This window comes from Manis pentadactyla, chromosome 3 (genome assembly GCF_030020395.1).
Source record: "Manis pentadactyla isolate mManPen7 chromosome 3, mManPen7.hap1, whole genome shotgun sequence".
NCBI classification, from domain to species: Eukaryota; Metazoa; Chordata; class Mammalia; order Pholidota; family Manidae; genus Manis; species Manis pentadactyla.
In genome coordinates, this window is record NC_080021.1 from 213,020,646 (window position 1) to 213,036,162 (window position 15,517).

General features: G+C 50.4%; 1 protein-coding gene across 9 annotated transcripts in view; it reads left to right on the forward strand.

Annotated features, from left to right (window-relative positions):
* The first annotated feature begins 1,305 nt into the window (after positions 1–1,305).
* MVB12B (multivesicular body subunit 12B) overlaps positions 1,306–15,517 on the forward strand; it is a 170,075-nt gene continuing 155,863 nt past the window's right edge. For 3 of the 9 annotated variants that reach the window (XM_057499034.1, XM_057499037.1, XM_057499036.1), the window contains exons 1-2: positions 1,309–1,499; positions 14,098–14,220. In XM_057499034.1, coding sequence (XP_057355017.1) covers positions 1,425–1,499; positions 14,098–14,220 — 198 coding nt within the window. In that variant the 5' untranslated portion in view covers positions 1,309–1,424. Of the gene's footprint in view, positions 1,500–8,594; positions 9,014–9,748; positions 10,223–14,097; positions 14,221–15,517 lie in introns of those variants that run through there. The other 6 variants (XM_036913925.2, XM_057499035.1, XM_036913924.2 and 3 more) reach the window with 6 other exon arrangements.

Below are 15,517 nucleotides of genomic sequence, written 5' to 3' on the forward strand. Positions count from 1 at the left end.
TTTGTTTGCTGTGTAATGGTTTTAATAACATAGAGATTTTTTGTCTCTCAATGGTTTGACTGAACATACCTATAAAGCCCACCGGACCAGTGGGATTTCTGAGTGATGCCGATACTCAGAATGCACAAACTTGCATGGCTTCCCCACAGGACATTTTTCCCAACAGACAATTCTCCTTGGCACCCTTTTTAGGATCAAGGAAAGCTATTTTAGAAAAGTCTAGAATGTGTGAAAGTTAGACTTGATACATTACCTGTCACTCCTGAAGTGTCCTCAGTTCTAAATGCTACCACCTCCCGACCAGAATTCTTTCAATAGAACCCAGCCTGTGCCTCGGGGAGACTGGCTGGGGGGCTATGTAGGGCATTTTTGGTGTAGAGTATGCTCCTGCCTTTCCACCAGCCACTGCAGCTGACGTTCAAGCTCTGGACCCCACTCCTCAGCCAGCGCCATTGTATCCTCTGGCTTGGACCTTTTCCCAAATACTGTAGGGCCGCACTTCTGCTTAAACTTCTTCCTCTAGATACTTCCCTGAGACCAGCCCCATGACCCTGGCTCTAGGCCTCTGTGGGTGGACTGTTTGCCCAGCGTATGGGGGAGGGGAGAATAGCTAGGAGTCGGTTTCGGAGGCCTGGTATGAGCCGTGGGGTCTGGGGCCTAAATAAGCTTGGGTCCGCTGGGGCAGTGGGGTCTCCAGGACTGGAGGGAGCTGAGTTAAAGGATTTTGCCTGGCGTTCAGTAAAGCCTTTAGAGGGCTGGGTGTTACAGCAAGAGGGGTGTGTGTGGTGTGCGGCATATGTTTTGTGGGTTGTGTGTGTGCGGTTATCCAAAGCTCCAAAAAGCCCGGGGGCTTCCAGGGATCTCAGGCCGTGCTGAAGGACTGGTCTAGGGTACAGCCGGTCTAGGAGAGCGAAGCGGGTCCCCGGGAGGGAGCGAGGTGGGGGAGGGGACAGCTGGCGCCCAGGCTCCAAGAGGCCCGGGGCTCCCGGGGGCCTGGGGCTGGGGCTGGGGCCGCCTGCGGACCCTGCGAGGCCGGGTCGGCGGCGCAGGAACCCTGCCCTAGGGGTTCCCGGGCTGGGCCGAGGCCCGCGGAGGCGGGGTGCCGGTCGGGGCGGTGGCGCGGGCTCCGGACCCAAGAGCTCCCGCGCCCTCCTCCCTCCCGAGCCAGCCTGGGGCACCCGGCGCCTCCCCCGGAGCCAGCGCCAGAGCCGAGAGGCTCGGGGCTGAGCCCGGCCCGCCGCCGCGGCCCGCGGAAGGAGCCGCCGTCGTCGTTGTTGGTGCCGCCGCCGCCGCCAGGCCGCGCCCCGCCCCTGCCGCCGCCGCCGCCGCCGCCGCCGCCGCTCCCCGGCGAGGCTCGCGCTCCGCTGCGGCGCCGGCCCCGCCGCCTGGGCCCTGGGCCCGGCCCCTCCCGCGCCGCCCGGGCGATGAGAAGCTGCTTCTGCGTGAGACGGAGCCGGGATCCGCCGCCGCCGCAGCCGCCGCAGCCCCAGCGGGGAACAGTTAAGTGAGGCCGGGCGGGCCGGGCGCCGCGGAGGCTCCGCCGAGCCGGCCGGGCTGCCCTGGCGGGCGGGCGCGGGCCCCGGGCCGAGGGGCGGGCGGGCGGGCGGAGCCGGGCCGCGCCGAGGCCTGCGGGCTCCGTGCCCAGCCCGTGGCGGGGACAGGCTCGGCGGCCTCCGCCCGGCCCTGCGCAGCCGCGGCTTCCCGTCCCCCAGCTCGGCCTTGCGGCGCGCAGGCGGGACGGAGCTCGGAGGCCGACGTGCATGCAACGCCCACAGGGCCCGGGCAGGTGCGGGGCCTCGGAGAGGTAAGGCGGCCCACCTGCACCGAGGCCGCCGCGGTCACCTGCACAGACCGGGACAGCCGTTTCACTGGCTTGGCCTGGGGTCCAACTCTGTGTAGTCACGTGGGTTCAGACCAGATTGCACCTGAGCTTCAGGCATCATCTGGGGTGTCGCCTCCTCTGTGACCTGGACATAGCAAAGAGGTCACCCAAACGCCGGGGCACCTGTCTGCAAGGTGAGGTGCCCGGCCTAGTCACCCAAGAACCAGAGTACCCATCTTGTAAGGATGGTAGTAATGTTCATGAGCACCCCACAGGTACTCTGTGCAAGTGGGGCTCAGGAATGGAGCTGGAACAAGAGGTATGGCTTAGCGCCCAGGGGCATTAGATCCCCAGAGACACACCAAGGTGAAGAAGGCAGGCTCATGAGTATCTTTTGCCTCTTTCTTACCAACAGACAGCTCTTCCTAAATTATCAGCCTTTCTCACCATGAAAGATGTGACTCTTAGGTTCCCTGTTTCTCAGCAGCCTCTTCAGCAAGGCACAGAGGAAGGACACAGGAGGGCAAAAGGCAAATATCTGTTATCCCTGTCTTTGCTCCCTGTCCCCACCGAGGAACCAAATAGCCCACTCATTTTGCCACAAAAGTAGACAGCAGGCCAGCATCTCTTCAGAGGCCTTTGTCTCTGGTGCTGCCTTCTCAGTATAATCTCACTGTACATTTCTCGACAGCTGGCTGGATCTCATCTCACTTTAACGAGGCAAGAAAATCTTATCAGCTGTACCAGAAAAGCCTTAGAAAAGTTAGAAGATAAGCTCTGTGGAAGCCTAGACTAACTGATGAAAAACTCAATGTATTCAGGAGGTTAGTTACAGGACACCTTTCTTGCCCACCGGAAATTGTGTGGGGTGCTTCGAGATACTGCACCATGCACAGAATATTTATATGAGGCCTCTGAGAGATGTGGTCTCTGCTGGGACTTAGGCACCAAAGACCTGTGTGAAGCAGTTGATGTGGCAATTACTGGTTCGTTTGAGTCTAGAATCATCTTCTCTAATCCAGAGTTTTTATTCCTTCCTTCTAGCTTTTAGGCCACACTCCTGGTTTATACTGAAGGCATTTTCCCTGCCCTGCCTCCGTCATCCTGGTGGGCTTTCCCCACTTCTAGCTAGAATAGTGCACCGTGGTTAAATGCAAGGGCTTTAGAATCAGACCTTTAGAATCAGCATAAGCCTTGGCTCTTCTCCTTACTATGTGTTCTTGGGAAAATCAGTGACTGTTTTTGAGCCTCAGTATCCTCATCTGTAGAGTGAGGCTAATGCTAGTATCTGTCTCATAGGATTATGATGAGAGGTAAATGAAATACTGCAAGTCAGGTGCTCAGCTCTGAGCTTGCCAGTCAGTAAAAATTAATTATTAAGGGTCTGTTAACTGGTTCATCAGAAGAGTAGCTTCATTTTTTTTTTTAGAGTGCCTTTCTGTTTGTGGTTATTATTTAACTCTTCTCAGGGCAACTAGGAAGAGATGTAGAGTAGAAAGAATGCTGGACTTAGATTCAGCAGCTTGAATTTGGATCTTAGTCCATCTCTTGGACCTAGGTAACCCTGAGCAAGTCACGGAAACTTTCTGAATCCCCATTTCTTTATGTGTAAAAGTGGCTTAAGAATAAAACCCACCCCATATGGCTAAATGAACTAATGTGTGTGAAGGTGCATGGCATTGTGAAGGGTGGTGGTGAGGTTCTCAACTTAAGTGGAATCCAGAGGCAAGACCCCTGTTTTGTAGGTCTACCATTTAGACAATTTGCGTCTATTGTCTAGACAATATTATTTAGACAGATTGTGTCTATTGGCAGGGAGGGACTATAAGAAAAGGAACGCAAGCATATCTTTTGCTTTTGTACATTTGACAAAACTATGTGACCATGCAAACACATTGCTGGACCCCCTCCCAGGATTCAGGAGAGGGGGAGTTGAAGATGAATCTCTATCAGTTTCATGGTAGATATGTTTCTGGGGGCATCAGAACCCAAATGTCTTGAGCCCCTCTGTCTTAGCAGGTTGGAAGTGCTGTATGCTTTATGCTTAAAGAGCGGCATCCTTGCTTGCCACACTGGGAAGTAATGATGGTGTCGGAGTCAAGCATGGGAAATGTCAAAGGTGCTATTATGATGATGAAGATAACAAATGACTACATGGCTGGATGTGGTGGGCTGAGGACACTGTGTTTAGTTGGCTGTGACTGAGTGAGCAGAGTCTCCTTTGCTAGTTGGGTTGTGGGCAGGAGGCCTGGGTTCCTTGAACGAGCTGCCTCTCCCCAGGCGGTTCTCACTTTCCCTGGCCCACGTTTCACTGGCTCCAGTTGCTCTCCGTGGCCTTCTGCTTGCTGGGCTGCCCTTGGGAACTGTGGTTTCCCCGCATTGTCTGCACTGTTTGCAGGGGGATGCCTGTGTCAGATCTCTGCCCAGCTGCCTGGGAGGCAGAGCCACTGTGGGGTGAACTTGATATTACCTCCCTTGTTGGGGACATCCTGTGGGCATGTGTTTGGTTTACTTGACACACTTCTGGGCAGATACAGAGGTGATGTCTCATCGAGGCTGGAATGTGAGAGGCCTGTGGGCCTGGAGCCCAGGGGTCACACACTTGAGCTTTGTAGCTCAGACTTCCTGAGGACTGGAAGGCCGTCTTGTTGGGCCTGTGGCTGGAATCAACGCAAGATCATTCACACACACACACACACACACACACACACACACACACACACACACACTTTTAGGACTGGAAGGCCGTCTTGTTGGGCCTGTGGCTGGAATCAACGCAAGATCATTCACACACACACACACACACACACACACACACACACACACACACTTTTAGGACTGGAAGGCCGTCTTGTTGGGCCTGTGGCTGGAATCAACGCAAGATCATTCACACACACACACACACACACACACACACTTTTAGGACTGGAAGGCCGTCTTGTTGGGCCTGTGGCTGGAATCAACGCAAGATCATTCTACACACACACACACACACACACACACACACACACACTTTTAAAAACCAGATACTGATCAACAAAGCAAAAATGTTCAAAAGAGTATCTCTTGATCTTTGAGAAGAGAGGAATAAACAGATTCTTTGTGAGCTAACTATCCTTAGGATGTTTATGTCCTTGCAGATTCCAAGGCCTCAAACCCAGATCTTCAGTCAGAAGGGGGAAGGGACCCGAGAAGCTGCATGTCTAACAAAAATCTTGGGTTGTGCTTATTTTTCTGAAATTTGAGAACCACAGTTGTAGATGCTTTTTTATTTAAATAAAAAATACACATAACAAAATTTACCCTCCTAATCATTTTTAATTGTGCAGATCAGTGACATTAAGTACGTCTGCATTGTTGTGCAACTAATCTCTGGAACTTTTTTATCCTGTGAAACTGAAACTCTACTCTCTTTAAACAACTCGTTTCCCCTTCCCCATATTTTCTGTTTCTATGAATTTGACTACTCTAGGGACCTCATGTGAGTGGAATCATGTAATTTGTCTTTTTGTGGCTGAATTGTTTGACTTAGCACAATGTCTTCAGGGTTTGTCCACGTTGTAGCAGGTGTCACAAGTCCTCTCTGTAAGGCTGAGTAATACTCCACCTATACGGTCTATGTATGTACCACATTGTGCTTATACATCCCACCTTTTGGCTCTTGTGAATAATGCCACTGTGAACATGTGAAATATCTCTTCAAGACCCAGTTTTCAATTTGAGTATATACCCAGAAGTGCAATTGCCAGATTATATAGTAATTCTATTTTTAATTTTTTGAGCAACTGCCACAGTTTTCCATTTCCACCGACAGTGCACCAGGGTTCCAGTTTTCCCCCATCCTTGCCAGAACTCATTTTCTGTGTTGTTTTGATGTTAGCCATCCTAGTGGGCATGAGGTGATGTCTCATTGCAGTTTCAGTGTACATTTCCCAAATAATTAGTGATGTTAAACATCTTTTCATATGCTTGTTGGCCATTTGTATATCATCTTTGGAGAAATGTTTATTCAAGTCCTTTGCCCATTCTTTTTCATGAAGTTATGTGTTTTTTTGTTGTTGAGTTGTAGGAGTTCTTTATAGAGTTGGATTTTAACCCCTTATCAGGCACATGATTTGCAAATATTTTCTCCCATTCTGTGTCTTTTTCACTCTGTTGATGGTATCTCTTGATGCCTGTTCTGCAAGTTCTTTATACACATTATAACGCTGTAGAGAAAGTGCTATTATCTATGCCAATTTTATGGGGTGGAGACTTAAGCCCAGTTTAGTTACCATGCCTGGGGTCAGGAAGCTGTAAGTGCCGGAGCTGGGATTCAGGCATGGGTCCCTCTGACTCCAAAGCTTGGACCATTTCCACACCCCTGCTTTATCTCCATTCCCCCCTGAGCTAATAGCATAAGGAGGCCCCTTGGGGCTCTGCAGGAAGTGGCATTGGCTTGAGAAGCATCCAGTTACTGGAGAGGAAATATGAATGGAGAACCTGGGAATCTCTTCCTTCCGCCCACTGGGGTGCTCCTTCCTGCCAGTCTGTATCGTTGCTTAAACCTTAGAAATAGAGACATGCAGACAGGTTTTTAACTGTTTTGTTTGTTTAAGCATTTCATAAGCTTGTTTCAGAGCCCATCTGCTACCCACAGTGCCCCCCACAGTCCATGTTCACGCTCCCACTGACGCCGTGTCTCCTGCCTGCAGTACCTTCCCAACTCCCCACCCGCCATCTGTCCGGGAGGCCAGCCTGGGTGGCAGTTCTTCTCTAGTCTCCCCGACTCCCCAGGCAGAAGGAAGCGACCCCTTGTTTGCCGTCCCTTTCTGTCAGGATATTTCCTCCAGACTGTGAGTTCCGTGGTGGTAGCCATGCCTTTGTCACTGTGTCACCCAGCACGGTGGCACTTGGTGCCATCCCAGTACATACAGCCCAGAGCCATTACATCAGAACCTAGGGGTTAGAACAGGCCCCTGTAGTTTTCACAAACTCATTAGGGGAGACTTCCGTACACCAGCCTGGAGACCCTCTGGGACTGCTGGGAGCATGCATTCCTGCCTCCCTTCATCCTCAGGCGGCCTGTCCTGTCCTGTGTGGGGCATCAGGGGTCCCGGTGTGGTGCTGTCACTGGGAGGGGCTGGCCAGTCTGCTCATTCAGTTGCCCCTGCTGCTTTATGTGCCCTTCTTAATCCAATGAGACATTGGCAGTTTTGAGAGGATACAGGAACTTAATTCATTCATCCTTCCGTCCATCTATCCATATGCTTTATTGAGTGCCCACTATGAGCTAGGCACTGTGGGGGGCTTAACGCCTCCGAACAACTTATGTGTTGCCAGGGAGAGTGTATTATGACCTTCTGAGAGGCAAGGCTGTGTTTTTGTGTGTATGCGTGTGTGTGTACATGTATGTGCTAAGACCATGTCCTTGGACAACATCAGGATTCTCAGTGACAGCACCTCTCTGGCTGGGTGGTTGGGGAAATTTTGGGGAGAATGGGGTATATGACCCAGATTTTGAATAGTAGGGTGGGTATCACGGGTGGGGAATCTGGGTGCTCTGGGCTGGCCTGTGTTGGGGAGGGAGAGACTGGGGGACTCATTTTGAAGCTGTTCCCCATGGATGGTCACCTTCAGATTCCTTCCATTCATTCCTTCGTTCCTCAAACATCTTACGTACCTACCATCTGTGCTGAAAGTTCAGGCTGTGGGCTGGCTGTTTCAGCATCACCTGCAGCTTGTTAGAAATGCAGTTTCTCAGACTCCATCCTGGATCTATTGAATCTCTAGTGTGTCTGTTTTAACAAACTTTCCAGGCTACTCTTAATGCCTGCTTGAGAATGTCCTGCTGCAGAGTGTCTGATTGTCCATCTCCGTCATGGTTGTGCCCCTCCCTCGGTGCCTAGTACCTTGTACACAAAAGCACCCATAAATGTTTGTTATGGACGCTGCCTGTTAAGTGCCAGGTCATGTTAGGTGCTGGGAATGTGGGAGATGCTTTGGGGGAGGACGGCAAAGTCAGCCAAGTTTGAGGTATAATGGGACATGCGGGTGACGATAGTTAGCAGGGCGTTAGGTACACACCTATGAGTCTCAGGAGAAAAGACCAGGATGTGAGGTACTTTGGAAGTCATCAACATACAGGCAGAATGATTAGATGACCAAGCGTATGAAAAGACTCTCCCAAGACCCATGTTAAAGTCAGAGAGCAGCGTGGGTGGGGGAGGGGCACGCCTGGCTGACCTGAAGCCAGGTGTTCCAATGATTCTGGCCTGGGAGCCCATTTGCCAGGCACTGAGGTGACGTACTGGCATTTTTACTCTGCAGACACTGGCCATCAGGGCAAGGGTGTGGCTCATGTCACTGAACATCAAGAGAGCGTTGCTCTTGGGGTCCCCTGGGATGGTTTAATCGGTAGGGCACCTGCCTTCTGTTGGGGTCCTCCTCCTTCCTTCTCTCCAGGGGACAGACAGTATGGCGCTGAGACCCGACTGGAGTGGGCAGGGATGACCTTTATTTGCAGTAATTGTGGGCAAGTTGGGGTGGGGCTCACAGTGGACTGGAGAATGCTCCCTGCCTCCCCTGCGCCAGTTTCCCAGGGCTTTGCAGAGTCGGGCCTGTGTGGGGCAGGCTTTGGCCGGGGCAGTGCTGTAGAACTTGGTCCTGGGTTTATGTTTGGAGAGTGAAGTCTAGGATCTAGCATTGCACTGTGCAGGCTGTAGCAACCTGAATCTCAGGCCTGTAGCACATGGTTTATGGAAAATCTGTTGGTAATCAAATGGTTAATATGAATCTAAGCATAGGTCAGATGGACTGGATGCATTTATACAGCAGATTCTTCCCCAGGCCTTTACTGGGAAAAAGGAAGTGCTTGTCATTGTGAGTTCCCTAGCTGGAAAATTCTTTGTGATCTAAGAGAGTTTAGAAAAATATTTGCTTTAGTTCCCCAATATCTTAGCAGCCTTCCCAGCAGCCCGTGGCCAGTTGCCACCTGACCATACCAACAGAGTGATTTAATCTGGCTTCTGACTGGTCACTAGGTAAATGGTTCAGACCAGAGTACAAGAAGTGCCAGGATGCTGTCCTGAGGTTCCACGGTGGACACCTCTCAGCCTGGGCACTGTCCCCTATGGGCAACTCTGAGAGCTGGCTGGCCATTCGCCTGGGTGCTGCATGGACCCTGGCCTCAGTTTGCAGTCTCCTAAGGAGGTAGGTCTCTGCATTTTGGCTGCATGGGGGTGTGTTTGCATGTCTTGTGGTGCACTTTGGGGAAGCTTCCCATGGGGACAGGGCAGTATCCTTCTGTCCCCTGCTTAAGATTGGTCTTCAGAAAAGTGCCAGTCATCATGGGGCAACAGAAAGTGTCATAGGTCCTTGAGACCACTGCAGCCACTGGGAAACTGATGGCCCTTGCAGCAGCTTTTACTGGGGGACAGCCCATTTCCAGTCTCTACCCTGCTCTTGGTGACATACCTATCCACTGCTCTTCCCCAGCCCCACATGCTGGTAGATGTGGCCAGTTGATGTCTTTGGTGTCCTTGACTTTGGATTTCAAACAAGCTGATCACAAGTTTATCCTTGTGTAGGGTCTTAATTAACCCACTGGTTTTGTCACTTCATATACAGTAGCCCAATTTAACCTGCTCTTCCTAATACTTTGAAATTACTCTCCTCCAAAGTTGTGCGTGAGTCACGCCTTCAGCCCCGGCGGGCAGTGCTGGCACCTCTGAGCCAGCCTTCCTGCCTGCTGCAGGGAGGCTGGTTTCTCCTGCTGTGCTTCCTTTGAAGGCAGCACCCCCTGCCCCCTGCAGTCAGTGCCCCTCCCGCAAAGCACTTTAAACTCCTCAGCCCACACCCCACCCCGCTGCTGGGCCTCCGTGGAGAGAGGTCTGAGCTCTGTTAGTTGGGTTTTGATTTCAGTACAGGAGTTGATAGAAGGAGATAAACCCCAGGCTCACAGGGCCGGGGAAATTAAACAGAGATGATATCAGGGTTCTCCTGAGTTTTCAACTGTGATACAGTAGCTTAGTTTTCTCCCAGCCTGGGGCCGGGAGGCACGCCTTTGATTCTGAAACAATATTCAGCATCAGTTAAGCCCAGCACTGCTGACTTTTAGGGATTAAGCATACAATTGTAGTAATTCTTTGATCAGCTACAAGGGAGCAGTGTGCTGTCTGTGTGAAGAGGTTTCTAGTGAAAGTTCATTTCTCTGTGAACCTGGAATGACAGCACTGGCGAGGCGCTGCAGGGCTGGGGACGTGGGGGGCTCCCCCAGGCGCGGTTTGCGGCATTGCAGGCGGAAGCTGGAGGCGGGCATTCTCCTACCCGGCAGGATTGCGGGAATTCATTGATCATGGCATGGAAAAATCCTCCTGGCTTGGAAAACACTTCACCCTAACTGACCCCATCCAAGTCCTGGTATGTACATACAACACCCACTCATATACACACACTCCCACCTTGCAGAGGAATCCTGGGGGCAGAGGCAGGAACAACTGCCTGGAGGGAGGCTCTGCAGCCCCTGGCTGGGACATCTGGCACTCCAGGTGGAGATTGGGATGGGGACTGGGACCAGAGGACCTGCAAGGTTCAATTAGGGGGACTAGCTCAGGGTCAGTGTTGCCACTGCACTCTCACCGAGCCCAAGAGTGGACGTGACTCCCATGTGCCACCCCACCTTCACTCCTTACCTGGCATTTCCTGAGCACGACTTCATTTCACATTGTCTCAGTCCTGTCGTTCTGAGAAATCTCAACATTCGTTATTCTGTCATCTCAAATACCGGGGCAGCTTTTGGCTTTCCCTGCAGAGACCCCCCTGGCAGCCGCAGCTGGGACGGTAGAAGTTTCTTCAAGTTGCCCCCGCCTCCTGGTTGGCCTGTGACTTCCAGCTGGTAACGGAGCCCCTGTGTGTGTCGATCGCGCCAGCCCTGTGCCATACATCAACCTATTCCCTCCTGTGCGGCGCTCAGATCTCCCTCATTAGGCCTAAATTTACCTCCATCCTACACAAACATGGCCTTAGCTCATTTTTATTGTTTTAAATTATTGATGAGGGAAACGTTGAATCTTGAAACTGAGGTGTGAGGAAAATTAATCCCATGTTACTTTTATCTTCCTGTGCTGTTCTCTCCCCCGTGCTTCACTTATTGGGCTACAGCTACAGAAAGCAGAGCTCTGGCATTTAAAAAAACTGATGAATGTCGAAACTGCTTTTCTGATCAGGTATCAGGTGGGATGCTGGCTCTCTGCACAGTGTCGTGGGAAGCAGACCAGACTGGACAGGAGAGAGAAAGGATCCGCCCGGCTCTGTGTCTGCCAGCTGCGTGGCGTCTGAGAACTCTTGTTTCTCAGTTGTCTGTTTTCTAAAATGGGGCTGTTACATCCCAGTCACCTCCTAGTTTCGGTGTGAGCATCCCTTGAGAAAGAGCCTGAGAGAGCTTTTTGAGATGGCCAAGTCTTGTATAAATGGAGCAGAGATGTGTTACTGTGTCTTGTGTGCAGTTAGGATTTTGAGACAGAGATGAATGTTGGATAAGGAGCTGCCAAGGATGAAACCAGGAGTTGTTGCAAGTAGGCCTTGGTATTTTATGTTTTAAACCAGCATCGCCTCTTGCCAGGCAGGTTCATGTTGGTCTTAAACACCCTGCTGCCCCCATGTCCCCTCCCCAGGCAGATTTGCTCTCTAAGCTTGCATTAATGGCCTCTTCTCCCTGTCGCAGAGGTCTGGCCTGTGACCCTCGGTGGCTGAGTATGCATGGTGCCATCCCTCCTGGCTCAGGCTCCACACAGCCCGGGAAACGTGGAGTGCTAGTTAATAAATGGCCTTTTGTTAGGAAGGTCAATTGAAGTGATAGTAGAGACGCTGTTAAAAGTAATTTGCAGTCAGAAAATATGTAATTCAGGGCAAGCTGCTTTGAGTGATTGCCTCTGCCGTGGATATCTTGGGCGTTTCTCATTAAAAGCTTCCTTTGCTGGTGGTGGTGCTTCCTCCTCTGCTGAGCCGGCCAGGGCCCTGTGCAGCCAGGAGTCATTTGTCTGTATTTCACAAAGCCTGCCTTGATCCCCAGGGTATGGCAACTGGGGGGAAAGGAAAGAAGGCTTGCATCTGAGATGCTCTGTTGCTAATGCTCTGCTCCTTTTTGCATCCTCCCATCCTGAAGGCCAGGCTGAGACTGCACGCATGGGTACAGGCCACTGGCTCCTTTGTCTGCCTCAGCTGGAGGCAGCCCGCAGCCATCTTGGAACCTGCTGCTGGGCTGCTTCTCTGGTGCATTCTGGGAGCAGCGTCGCATCTTTAAGAGTGAATTTACCCGACTGCACTTGATAGCGTGCTTCAGAGCAAAAGAGAGCCGCTGTCATCAGTACCTCCTGGAGGATATTGTGACCTGAGGATATGAATCTATCAGCCAATGAAATATTTCTTATTTATTCCCATGCTTGCCTCCTCTCTCTCTCTCCTAGATAGTAGAGGCAGTGCTATCTTAATAAAAAAAAACAAAAAACTTACCTTGCATGTTCTTTATTAAATTCACAGCATGATATTTTAGCACTGGCAGAATTTGTGCATTCTGTTAATGAGTTGTTAATTGCAAGGCGTTTTGGTAACCAACTGCAGGTACCAGTATTTTGCAAATGCAAGCACTGTTATTTTCATGTTACCAACGAAAAGGGATTTTCCTAGTGAAAATACTTTCTGATCAGTTTTGCCTTTGATCAGACTGGTGCAGATACTTAATTCTAAATTTTTATTGAGGGCATGCATGCACATTCATTCAATAAATATTTACTTAATGCCTATGTATGCAGGAAGCACCAACTCCTGAGTTTTATGCAATTTGGAAACAGAAAATGATGCAGTGATGCAGCATGGTATCCTGCCCTCTGCCCTAGGCTTTGGAAGTTTATTTTCAGTAGGTTTAAGTAAAGCATAACTTAGTTTGGCTTTTGTCATAAACAGAAGCTGAGAGCATGGCTGCTGCCAGGCACAGCCTAGCCTTGATCGGAGACTTGGCTCCATTGCATTAAATCTGTTCTGGAGCCTTTTGTGGATTCCAGGGAATGCCGATTACGTGGGTGACTTACATATAGCATTCTGATTGTTCCTATTCTGGAAGCTTTCATCATGTTTAACAGCCTCTGCCTTTTCTGCTTCTAGGCTGAGAACTAAGAATATTCCTCCTGCCTGCCTAGTTAGGCAGGGTGTTTGGTTTCTTTAGAAGCAATAACCAGCCTTGAGAGATCTGGCAGACCTATGGCCAGTGGAATTTAATTACTGCAGAAGGAGGTGGAATTTAACTTGCTCTTTTTCACTGCGTGTCCTTTTAGAAGTACTAAAAGTCATTTACATAAGGTGTTCCCTCTTTTATATGCTTTCTGGTACACTGCCACTTGAGCTGCCCAGACCCAGTGCTCTCTATATTCTACTTGTCTCCTCTGGTCACATCAGAAGGCAGTCAGCAGCAGAATAATAATTCCACTTTCCCTCCCTTTCTCCCAAAGTGCCCAGCAAGAATTATGGTCATTGTTAGTGTTTAGCTGTGAGTAAATGCCCGCATGACCTGCAGGCTTAGACACAACAAAGGGACCCAGCAGTCCTCTCGGGAATGGTGCCTGAGACCTTTCTCACCAGTTATGCTGGGCCTGTGCCCCAAGCCTGCCAGTCTCACCTGCTTTTTACTGAATGCCGACTGTGTGCTGGGGACTCTCCAGGCCCTTCATTTATGTGGCTCCCTTCGTTCTGTGTCCGTCAGCATCGTGAGCTCTTGCTCACTCAGAGTCACCAGCTAGTAAGTCATGGAGCCCGGACTGCTATGCCTTTGCCTCCATGCTGGGGCCATGTGCCTGCAAAGCTTTGCCTGCTGAACAGTCTGCCCTTGCATGTGGGAGAGGCTATGAACTTGGAAGTCTGCATTCTACAAGGCGATATCATAAGGGAGAGAGATGAAAGGTGACGTGAGATTTAGCCCTGTCTTGTTTATCCTCAGAGCAGCTCCTGTTATCTGTTCAGAAGTCAGACAGCTGGATGGGAGAGTTAAGAATGGTTTGCTTTTGGATTTGAGTCAAGCCCTCATTAACTCTTTTAGCTCAATGTTCAAAGGTAACTTGAGAAGAGCAGGGGCCAGAGATGACTTAATTCTTGACCTGAGGAAAGGGTCAAGTGAGGTCAGAACTCCTCTAGCCAGTTCGGGGATGTTCGCCCCGAGATCCTGGTTCTATCTGTTTGAGATTTTGTATGGTTCACTTTAAACGCTCAGTTTGAATTTGTGCTTTCTTTTTCCTTTTTGGAACCAGGACCAATCCACCATGCCTGAAGTCAAAGACCTTTCGGAAGCCCTGCCAGAGACATCAATGGACCCCATCACGGGAGTGGGGGTGGTGGCTTCTCGGAACCGAGCCCCAACAGGCTATGATGTAGTAAGTCAAGACTCACTGATTCAACAAGTATTTATCTCCTGTGTTCAAGACCCTCTGAGCCTTGTGTGTAAGATGTGCTCCTTCTCCCTAGGAGCTTAGACAGGGAGGGAAAGCCCCACCTTTGGGAAGGTCTGGGGGTGTCCTGGCTTAGGTCAGGGACCTGACCCATCCGGGCGGTTTCCAGGCCTGGCCCAGTCACTTGACCTCTGTGGTGGTCATTTTCACCTTATGTAAAATTAAGGGGTTGGATTAGTTGCGGCACTTCTAGTTGTGACATTTTGTGAAAAGGATCCAAGAGTTTGTCATAGATTGTCCTACATGTAAAAATGTCATAAATATAATGCCATATGTTTGTATAGCTCTTTACAAAATGGTTTATAAAACCATTTCCTACCTGTGAGCTCATTTGGGTCTTACCATTCCCTAGAAGGCTGGGAGGGCAAATGGCTTTCTGTCCACTTTGTTGATGAGGAGAATCAAGCTCTCAGAAGTGAAGTGATGGAGGCCCAGTCCTTGGGAGCCCTGTCAGTGCCAGGCGTGCTCACGGCCTCAGCGCTCTGGCCATGCCACGGTTCCTTGCTCTGTGTTTCAGCAGGCAGCTGTGGCAGCGTCCAGGCTCACTGATGGCTGCAGTCAGCTATTTTGTTGTTTCAATAGATAAATTCTGATTTGGATGGAACTTAAAGGGTACAGAGCATCACCAGGAGGGTGACTAACAGTGACTGTTGTCGTGTGTGTTAGGAGATTCTAAGATTCTTATTTCACTCTCCTCATTGTATTTATGGCAACATTTGTTCATGTTCATTTGAAAATGTGCACCAAGAATACATGAGAATAAAGGAAGATGAGTCTCATTAGCCAGCACTAAAACCCTGCCACAGTGATTAGATGTCTGCCGTCCCAGAGGCGGGAGGGAAGCCATGTCTGGTGCAGAGGAAGCCCTGAGGTAGCAGTTCTCAGTCTTGGCACTGTTGACATTTTGGGGCAGTCAGGAAAGTTTGTGTTGTGGCAGCTGTCCTGTGTGTCATAGGGTGCTCAGCAGCGTCCCTGCCTCTATCTATTAGATGCCACAAATGCCCAGACATGGCCAGATGTCCCCAGGTGGCACAAGTGGGTGGGCAAAATCAGCCCCCACTGAGAACACCATGGTATATATTGGCCTGTTAAAATGCTCCCCATCACTTTCCTAAGTGTTTGAAAGCTTATAAACATTTTTAAAGTGAAAGAATGAGAGAATCTTTTTTGACAAAGATTTGAGTCTTACCTGCTGCCTGCCTTCACAGCACTGTTTGAATGT